At 66.6% G+C, this 9,411-nt stretch overlaps 1 protein-coding gene across 14 annotated transcripts in view; it reads left to right on the forward strand.

Annotated features, from left to right (window-relative positions):
- Positions 1-9,411, forward strand: part of LOC101643659 (plectin) — a 52,557-nt gene that overhangs the window by 27,402 nt on the left and 15,744 nt on the right. For 4 of the 14 annotated variants that reach the window (XM_004697362.2, XM_004697365.2, XM_004697361.2 and 1 more), the window contains 18 exons: positions 3,001-3,062; positions 3,463-3,552; positions 4,272-4,349; positions 4,429-4,521; positions 5,043-5,209; positions 5,744-5,859; positions 5,932-6,038; positions 6,209-6,328; positions 6,406-6,501; positions 6,669-6,796; positions 7,038-7,131; positions 7,544-7,698; positions 7,793-8,102; positions 8,231-8,308; positions 8,394-8,555; positions 8,681-8,785; positions 8,933-9,028; positions 9,174-9,299. In XM_004697362.2, the coding sequence (XP_004697419.1) occupies positions 3,001-3,062; positions 3,463-3,552; positions 4,272-4,349; positions 4,429-4,521; positions 5,043-5,209; positions 5,744-5,859; positions 5,932-6,038; positions 6,209-6,328; positions 6,406-6,501; positions 6,669-6,796; positions 7,038-7,131; positions 7,544-7,698; positions 7,793-8,102; positions 8,231-8,308; positions 8,394-8,555; positions 8,681-8,785; positions 8,933-9,028; positions 9,174-9,299 (2,183 nt within the window). Of the gene's footprint in view, positions 1-248; positions 270-2,489; positions 2,602-3,000; positions 3,063-3,360; positions 3,376-3,462; positions 3,553-3,832; positions 3,869-4,271; positions 4,350-4,428; positions 4,522-5,042; positions 5,210-5,743; positions 5,860-5,931; positions 6,039-6,208; positions 6,329-6,405; positions 6,502-6,668; positions 6,797-7,037; positions 7,132-7,543; positions 7,699-7,792; positions 8,103-8,230; positions 8,309-8,393; positions 8,556-8,680; positions 8,786-8,932; positions 9,029-9,173; positions 9,300-9,411 lie in introns of those variants that run through there. The other 10 variants (XM_045297348.1, XM_045296020.1, XM_045299937.1 and 7 more) reach the window with 6 other exon arrangements.

The raw sequence follows: 9,411 nt of genomic DNA on the forward strand, positions 1-9,411 counted from the left end.
GTGCAGAAGAAGACCTTCACCAAGTGGGTCAACAATCAGCTCCTCCACAAGGTGGGTGTGGTGAGCGGCTGGCAGCCAGGCTCGAGGCCCGGGCTGGAGACTCGGAGACTGTCGCCTGGGTGCCTGGCTCATGGCTGCAGCCGGGACGTGGGGGGCGGGGGGCGCCTTCGCCGCGCAGAGGGAGGTCGTGCTGGAGCGGCTGTGCTGGCTGGACGGGGGCAGTGAGTGGGCCCGCAGGGCCTACTTGTATGGGCAGCTCTGCTGCGTAGGTGGGTGCGCCCCGGAGCCGAACTGGGATGGGGTGGCTTGGACCCGGGTAGCCCCGCCTCCGCACCATTACGGAAGCACCTGGCATTGGGGGTGGGGTGGTATCACCTGGCACTGGGTGGCCGGTCCTGGTTGCAGGCGTTCAGCTTTAGCCATGGGTGCTGGAGAGGGAGGCTCCGTGGGAGGAATCTGACCTTCAAAGTAGGAAGCCCTCCTCCTGCACAAGCCGTGCCAGGCTTTATGGCCACGCAGGGTTTTCTAGCCTGGCCCTCTGCTAGCTGGGGTATGTCTGTGTCCACACTTGTCTAGGGGCGATGACATGCTTCAGAGGGCATGTGTTCCTATAGGGCCACTGGACTAATGGCTCTGGTGGGCTGCCTAAGGCCAACCTGTGCTTGGGACCCTGGGGCGAGTGGGGTCCCCAGCTGAAGTCCAGCAGAAAATGAGTGGGGGCCAACATTTGTGGAGTGGGGGCAGAACAAGGCTCAGGGCTGGGGGGAGGGGTGTCAGAGAACAGAGGCTTCAGGGGCAGGGGGTAAGGTGCTGACCACTGGTGAGAGGCAACTAGGAAGTGCAGCTACTGGAGCTGGGCCTGGGAGCGAGGAGCGTCCAGCTGGCCTCTGCCCAGGCCACATCCTTGCAGGCAAGGGTGTGTGATGTGGCCCTTCAGGGCCAACCTTTCCTTCCTGGGGGGCATTGGGATGACCCCCGTCTTCCCAACTGCTGGTGCCCAGGATGCCTGGCAGGCTACCAGGATGATGAGTAGGGGGGTCGGGCATGGGGGAGGTGGTATTTTTAGAGGCTTCAAGTTGGGGTGCGGGGTGGGGGTTGTGGCTTGAAGAAGCAAAGGAGTGAGAGGCTGACCAGTGTGGGATTTCTGTCTCTGAGCCTCCTCCCCTGTCCCGACCAGTCAGCGAGAGGGCCGGGGCTTCTGGACATCTCCCGGGGGTCCATGTCCAGGGGAACAGGCTGTGTCCTTGTGGGGAGGGGGCACAGCCTTGATCTGCTCTACCGTCTGGGGCAGCCTCTTGAGGTTTGGCGCCCTCCTGTGGCTGCAGAGGGGGCGGCAGGGATGGCGTGGGGTGGGCCTTTCCCAGAACAGAGGCCCCCTGGGGGTGCAGGAGAGGGAGGGGTGAGCCCACAGCTGGATCCCATCAGGCTGGCCGCACAGCAAGAACTGGAACATTCCTGCGGTTAGGCAGTGGTTGGGCGGGCTGGCCATCCCTTAGATGTCTGGGCTGATTCTCTGACCTGCAGAGGGTGTCCCCAGGGCCGGGGTAGCCAGCAGCGCCCTTTGCCCCTGTGCTGTCCACTTTTACAGCCTGTGGCCTTGTCTCTGAGCCCCACCTGGCTGCAAACAGCCCCCCACCCCTCCTGCCCCAGGTGTGTTCCTTTCCCATGACTCATGCCACCCCCTCCCCAGCCTGAGTCACCACTGGCGGGGTGGGAAGGGCCCTCAGGTGCCCCCTTGCTCCTTCTGCCCCCTGTGCCCCATCCCCCAGAGGGGAAGTGTCTGGCCAGGCTCAGCGGTGAGTCACCACTCAGCCATGTACTTGGTCTGCCTGCCCTTGCCCAGCCCAGGTGGGCGGGTGGGTGGGCGTGGAGAGCTCCCTGCTACAAGTTGCTTGGGACCCCAGAGGCTCTGGGAGCAGGGACCAAGCTGGGTGTGTGTGGCTCCTTAGTGTAGCTGGGGAGGGGTGGGCTGGAAGAAGTGATAGTTGGCCCCATTTCCTGAGCTGGAGGCCACACAGGTACGGGGTCCCTGCAGCTGTGGGACTGCTTGCTTCCTCAGGGCTAGAGGCCTGTTCTTTGGAGGGCTTCTTGCCCCTACTACTTCCCCCCAGGCTCCCCCTCCCCCCAGATGTGTGCCCTCTTAGGGCCTTGCCTGCTGGTCCTGGTACCAGCCCGGACACACACACACACACAGCCCTGCAGAGGGGGGTGGTGGTGGAGGAAACCCTGACTTCCCGTTTCTGGAGAGGCAGGGTGCGGCTGCAGGGGAGGGGCCGCCAGCCTTCCCGCCGTTGCCTTGGGGGGACACTCCCCTCTCTGGGGGACGGGCAGGGCGGGGTGGGGCCCCAGGGGGCGGGGGCAACCCACAGCGAGAGCAGCAGGCAGGGAGCGGCCACACGGACTCAGCTCCTCTGAGCTGGTAGCTGTGCCGCTGCGTCTACCACTGCTGCCGTGGGCCTCGCTGCACCTCACACAGCCCCGAGGCCACCATGTCCCAGAACCGGCTCCGCGTGCCTGAGCCCCAGGGCCTGGGCCACCAGAGGACTAGCTCGGAGGACAATCTCTACCTGGCAGTGCTCAGGGCCTCCGAGGGCAAGAAAGGTAGCAGACCTGCCACGGGCAGGACAGCCGGGAGTGGTCGCTTCCTGTGGCAGGAAACCCTTCCTGCGAGCTAGGAGGGAGCTGGGGGCACAGACAGAGCCTGGGCAGCACTGCCAGGGACCTACCTGGCTGCTGGGAGGCGGGGCTGTCCCGCCCAGCACAGGGCAGAGGGGCTTCTCTGTACCCCTGCTCTGCTGGAGCACAGGCTGGGGGCATGGGGGGGGGGCGGTGCAGGCCCTGACGGGCTGCTCCTCAGGTGCTGGGTGTGGCAGCAGCTCTTGGGCCCCGCCCATCTCAGGCTGCACCTGGGCCTAAGTGATCTGGAGGGTCCTGGAGCCGCCAGCCGAGCCTGCTCTGTGCTTCCTGGTCAGCGGGCTGACCCTCTCCCTGTCTCCCCAGATGAGCGAGACCGTGTGCAGAAGAAGACCTTCACCAAGTGGGTCAACAAGCACCTCCTCAAGGTGGGTGTGCGGGTGTGGGCGCCCAGAGACACTGGACTCACCTGCCGGTGCACCTGTGTGGGTGCCCTGTGGTGCTGGGAGAGTTTCGGGGGTGGGGGGTGGGTTAGGAGGTTGCTCTGGGGGGGCTCAGGTCTGGGGCCACCTGCCCACTCCCCTGCCCTCCTGCTGCCCTGGCGCCGGCCCCTGGGCTCTTGTGTCCTCATGTTCATCTCTGCAGCCTCTGATCTTCTGTCCCCTCCCCACACCCCTCCTGTCTCTTCTTTCTCTGCTCCTGCTCGCCCCCCTGCGGTTCCCCTAGCACTGGAGGGCAGAGGTAGGTGTCTCATGGGCAGGGAGGGCAAGCTCTGGCCCCCTCGGCTGCTCTGGGCACTTGGTGGACATCAGCCCCCTGTTCCCACAGGCCCAGAGGCATATCAGTGACCTGTATGAAGACCTCCGAGATGGCCACAACCTCCTCTCCCTGCTGGAGGTCCTCTCGGGGCAAAGCCTGGTACGCTCCTGTGCCTGCCCGGCCCGCCTTCTCTCGCCTGCCTGCCCACCTGCCCCCCTGCCCATCCTGGGCTCCCACCCATCCTCCTGTCCAGCTCTGCTCCTGGGCCACCTGGCCTCCCCACCGCACCGCCGCTGGGTCCCGGGCGTCGGGAGTGCCCTCCCCGCCCCGCCGTCTGGCCCGGTGACCTCACGCTCTGCTCTGCTCTGGTTTCCTCTGCTGCTTGGACTCTGAACCTTGACCTCTGCCCCTTTCCCTTTGCCCTGCTCTGGCTGGGCAGCCGAGAGAGCGGGACACAGTCAGGAGTTTGCGCCTGGTGAGTGGTTGGGCCCGCCAGCCATGCTGCAGGTGGCTCCCCGTGGCTGGAGCTGTGCTCACCCGGGCTGACCAGGGCCACCAAGCCCCACACAGGTGGCCGTGCATCTGCACCACCTGCTGACCCTCTTGCTGCCTTGCCTGAGTCAGGCTGGGGGCCATCTTGCTGCCATTGCTGGGTGGGAGGGCCCCGAGCAATTGCCCTCCACCCACGACTTCCTGGTCATTGTCTCATCCCAGCCCCTTCCTTCCTGCCCCAGCCCCTGCTGGGCCCAGTCCCCGCTGACCCCCCGCTCCCAGCTGGGGAGGGTGCATGGGGTGTGGGGTGACCGGGTCATTGCTGCAGCTGCCTGGGGGGGCTGGGGCACTCTGCTCCTGGGACCCTGACACCTGCCCTCTCGCAGCCCCGGGAGAAGGGCAGGATGCGCTTCCACAAGCTGCAGAACGTACAGATTGCCTTGGACTACCTGCGCCACAACCAGGTGAGGTGTCCGCTGCCCACGCTGCCTGCACGTCCCCACTGAGCCTGGCCAGGCCAGGACTGAAGTCCCTTGCTCGCAGGTGAAGCTGGTGAACATCCGCAACGATGACATTGCCGACGGCAACCCCAAGCTGACCCTGGGCCTCATCTGGACCATCATCCTGCACTTCCAGGTAGAGGGAGGGGAGGGGCTCCCCCCTGGGTCCCCAGGCCTGGTCTCCTGGCCTCAGGCTCTAGCTGGGCAGGGCAGGGCAGGCAGCCTCCCCAAGAGGGATGGGTCCCGAGCCCAAGGGCAGCATTCTGGGGCAGCACGGTGGCTGCTGACTCACTAGGGCCTGTCCTGTGGCACAGGAAGCCACAAATCAGAGAGCTGTGCAGGCGCTGCCTTGCCGGCACCACAGCTGAGTCACATGGGCAGGCTGACAGACAGACATGCGGGAGGGTGGGTAGCCCCAGGCCTGAGGGATGGAGGATGGTCGGGGGCCCTGTGGTGGCCGCTCTGCCTCTCACGCCCAGGGAGCCACCCCGTGTCCATCCTGGATGACGCAGGAGGTCCAGGCCCCTCTCCCCGGCTGAGAGAACAACCTGTGCGCCAGCCAGAGTGGCAGCAAGGGAGGGGCAGCCTGGGTATATGGCTCTAGGTGGCAGGTTGGGGGTGGGGTGCCCCACCAGAGCTCAGGCCCCTGTGCCCTAGATCTCGGACATCCAGGTGAGCGGGCAGTCTGAGGACATGACAGCCAAGGAGAAGCTGCTGCTGTGGTCCCAGCGCGCGGTGGAAGGCTACCAGGACCTGCACTGTGACAACTTCACCTCCAGCTGGCGGGACGGCCGCCTCTTCAATGCCATCATCCACCGCCACAAGTACGCGGGGGCTGGGCCGCGCAGCGGGGCGTGGTGGGGGCACAGCCGGGCAGCTCCAAACACGCTGGGGCAGGAGGACGTCTGGCGCTGGCTGCAGCCATGGCCTGCGGTGAAGAGCACTGGTGCCAGCTCCAGGAGGGTGTGGACCGGGCAGGCGCCACCTCTGCCCACCCCACCCCGGGCCCTTTCGGGAGCGCCATGGGGGAGCAGGGTTGCTGGTTCCCAGCACCATGCTGGCTGCCCCACGTGAGGCCCTCCTGCATGGGGCAGCAGCACCCTGGAGCTCCCAAACTGTGCCCGGGCCCAGTAGGGGTGTGTGCGATGGGTTCCTGAGGCCAGGTGGACAGTGTCCAAGCATGTGGCACACACACGTGTGTGGGGCTGGATCTATTGTCTGGGGGTGGGTGGGTCCTGCTGTGTGTGTGGGGTCTGTGGTGTGGAGGGTGGGTTCCGGTGTGTGTGTGTGTTGAGTCGGGGGTTCTGTTGTGAGCCTCTGCCCCTGCATAGCCCCCCACCCCCCCTGTGCGTCCCCAGGCCCATGCTCATCGACATGAACAAGGTGTACCGTCAGAGCAACCTGCAGAACCTGGACCAGGCCTTCTCCGTGGCCGAGCGAGACCTGGGAGTGACGCGGCTGCTGGACCCTGAGGGTATGTGTGACACTGGGGGGGGGGCACCATCAGATCTGGCAGGGTGCCCTCTGACCCCTCCCCCTGTCACAGATGTGGACGTCCCCCACCCTGACGAGAAGTCCATCATCACCTATGTGTCCTCCCTGTACGACGCCATGCCTCGTGTGCCCGATGCTCAGGATGGGGTGAAGGCCAACGTGAGTGGTGGGTGGATGGGCTGACTGGGGTCTGTGGCGGGGGCTGGCTGCTACCCCTCTGCTCATAGTCCTGACCCTCACCTCACCTCACCTCAAGCCCCCATCCCGTTCCCCATTCTACACCCCTCCGAGCGCCACCCTGTGCTGACTCGCCTCTGCTGGCCCTGCAGGAGCTGCAGCTGCGCTGGCAGGAGTACAGGGAGCTGGTGCTGCTGCTGCTGCAGTGGATACGCCACCACACCGTGGCCTTCGAGGAGCGCAAGTTCCCTGCCAGCTACGAAGAGATCGAGGTGCGGCGTGCTTTGGCCCGGTGGTGGGAGTTGGGGGAGGCCCCGGCAGCTGCTGACCCATCCGATCCGTCCCTCAGATCCTGTGGTGCCAGTTCCTCAAGTTTAAGGAGACGGAGCTTCCAGCCAAGGAGGCGGACAAGAACCGCTCCAAAGCCATCTACCAGTCTCTTGAGGTGAGTGGGGGCCCAGCTAGGCCAGGATTGTGGGCCAAGGGGTGGGGGTGAGGGGCGAGGCTAGGGGGTGGGGGCCAGGCCAGTGCATGGGTTGTGGTGGACGATGCACGCTGGGGGTGGGACAGAGTGGGTTGTGAGCATGGCCTGGCCGCGGCCCCTGCCCACAGGGCGCGGTGCAAGCGGGCCAGCTCAAGATGCCTCCTGGCTACCACCCGCTGGACGTGGAGAAGGAGTGGGGCAAGCTGCACGTGGCCATCCTGGACCGGGAGAAGCAGCTGCGCAGCGAGTTTGAGAGGTGGGAAGACTTGCGGGAGGAAGGGAGGTGGCCAGGGTGGGGGAGATGGGGGGAGAGAGCCCGGAGCGGGGAAGTCCAGGGTGAGTCATGGCAGGGAGGAACCCCGCGGCTGGGTGGCCCAGCAACCGCCAGTGGTGTCAGTGGGGTCGCGGGCGGTAGGCGGACTCGGACGAGCGGCAGGGAGCGGGCGAGCGGGGCCGGTGGCCGCGGCGCTCACTTGGGGCGGGCGCTGGGGTCCCAGGCTGGAGTGTCTGCAGCGCATCGTGAGCAAACTGCAGATGGAGTCGGGGCTGTGCGAGGAGCAGCTGAACCAGGCTGACGCCCTGCTGCAGGCGGTGAGGCCCATCCCGGGCCGGCAGGGGCGGGGGGGGAGGCGGGAGGCGGGGCCCCAGATCCTGCCACACCAAGTGCAGCTGCGCACTTGGAGGGGAGCCCCTCCGGGACGAGGGGCGGGGCCTGAGGGGCGGGGCCAGGGAGCCCAGGGTTGTGCCCACGCCCGCCCCGCCCCCTGGTTGCCGCCCCGCCTTCCCGGGCTGTGGCTGCTGAGCTGCCTAGGCACCGGGGTGGGTGCAGGAGACCAAGGCACCCCTCCCACCCACCCGGCTCCAGCCCTACCCTCATGGGGGTGTGGAGCCCACGGCTGGCTGAGGACTGTGCACCAGCAGGAGCGGGGCTTGCCAGGGTCCCGAAAGGAGGGTGGCAGGGAGGGTGGGCACCAGCTCTGATAGCACCCCACCCTCCTCACAGGACTTCCGGTTGCTGGTGGCGGGTAAGGCGCCCCAGCGGGCAGGAGAGGTGGAGCGGGACCTGGACAAGGCGGATGGCATGATCCGGCTGCTTTTCAACGACGTGCAGACCCTTAAGGATGGGCGGCACCCGCAGGGCGAGCAGATGTACCGCAGGTGGGCCCTGCTTGCCGCCCACCCTGCCTCACACCCCACCCAGAAGCCTGCTGCCTCCCCGCCATCGCTGACCGCCGTGTCTGCTCCGCTCCAGGGTGTACCGCCTGCACGAGCGTCTGGTGGCTGTCCGCACCGAGTACAACCTCCGCCTGAAGGGGGGCGTGCCCGTGACCCCGAGTGTGGCGCCCAGCACAGCCAGAGCCCGAGACCCAGAGCTCGAGAGCTCCACGCTGCGCTACCTACAGGACCTGCTGGCCTGGGTGGAGGAGAACCAGCGGCGGGTGGACGGTGCTGAGTGGGGCGTGGACCTGCCCAGCGTGGAGGCTCAGCTGGGCAGCCACCGCGGCTTGCACCAGTCCATCGAGGAGTTCCGGGCCAAGATCGAGCGGGCGCGCAGCGATGAGGTGGGCATATTGGTGGGCACCCACTGATGAGGTGGAGTGGGCATGGCAGCGTGCACCACTGACCAGGTGAATGGGCACAGATGGCAGGGATCCACCTCGTGGCTCAGTCCCTGATCTTGACCCTACAGAACCAACTCTCTCCAACCACCCGGAGTGCTTACTCGGACTGCCTGGGCCGGCTGGACCTGCAGTATGCCAAACTGCTGGTGAGTGGCTGACAGACGGGCACCAAGGGCAAGGGCCGGGCCCAGGGGTGGGGGTCACCCACTGACACCCTGCTTGCCCCCATAGAACACCTCGAAGGGCCGGCTCCGAGCCCTGGAGGGGCTGCACAGCTTTGTGGTGGCCGCCACCAAGGAGCTGATGTGGCTGAATGAGAAGGAGGAGGAGGAGGTGGCCTTTGACTGGAGTGATCGTAACGCCAACATGGCCGCCAAGAAGGAGAGCTACTCGGTGAGAGGCCCCCAGGCCCCCAGACTCGGTGCCCGGACCCTGCCACGCTCCCCCCACCCCCCACATGCGGGTCCGGTTGGGAGCCAGCGGCCTGCCCCCAGCGGCTGACCCTGTCTCTGCGCCAGGCCCTGATGCGGGAGCTGGAGCTTCGGGAGAAGAAGATCAAGGAGATCCAGACCACAGGGGACCGGCTGCTGCGCGAAGAGCACCCTGCCCGCGCCACGGTGGAGGTGGGTTTGGTAGGAGAGGGGACGAGGGGGAGGAGCCAGCCCTCAGAGCGGGTGGAGGCGGGGCTGCGGTGGGGGGAGCATCGCGTCCTTGGTGTGGACTGGTAGGGCGGTGGAGAAGGCGCGGGTCCTGACCCAGGTGGGCTGCAGTCTTTCCAGGGGGCCCTGCAGACACAGTGGAGTTGGATGCTACAGCTGTGCTGCTGCATCGAGGCACACCTGAAGGAAAACACCACCTACTTCCAGGTAAGCCTGCCCTGTGCCGGGGAACCCTTCCTGCCCCACCCTGCCTCCAGGCCTTTCCCTCCACTTTGCTCCCGCCAACTCTGGGGGGTCGGTCAGGCCCACGGTGCAGTCTGAGAGCCCAGGTGACCCTTGGCTGCTGCTCCAGTTCTTCTCAGATGTCCGAGAGGCCGAGGAGCAGCTGCAGAAGCTGCAGGAGACACTGCGCAGGAAGTACACCTGTGACCGTTCCGTCACGGTTACCCGCCTGGAGGACCTGCTGCAGGACGCCCAGGTGAGCTGACTGCCCGGCCTCACATCAGGGAGACGGACGGGGACAGGGGTGCAGCTGTGGGCCTGACCACTGAGGTGCTTATGGGGGTCTGGACCTCCAGGGGACTGGCAGG

This window comes from Echinops telfairi, unplaced genomic scaffold, assembly GCF_000313985.2.
Source record: "Echinops telfairi isolate 266 unplaced genomic scaffold, ASM31398v2 ScPeMD7_1;HRSCAF=3_0, whole genome shotgun sequence".
In the NCBI taxonomy this organism is placed as follows: Eukaryota; Metazoa; Chordata; class Mammalia; order Afrosoricida; family Tenrecidae; genus Echinops; species Echinops telfairi.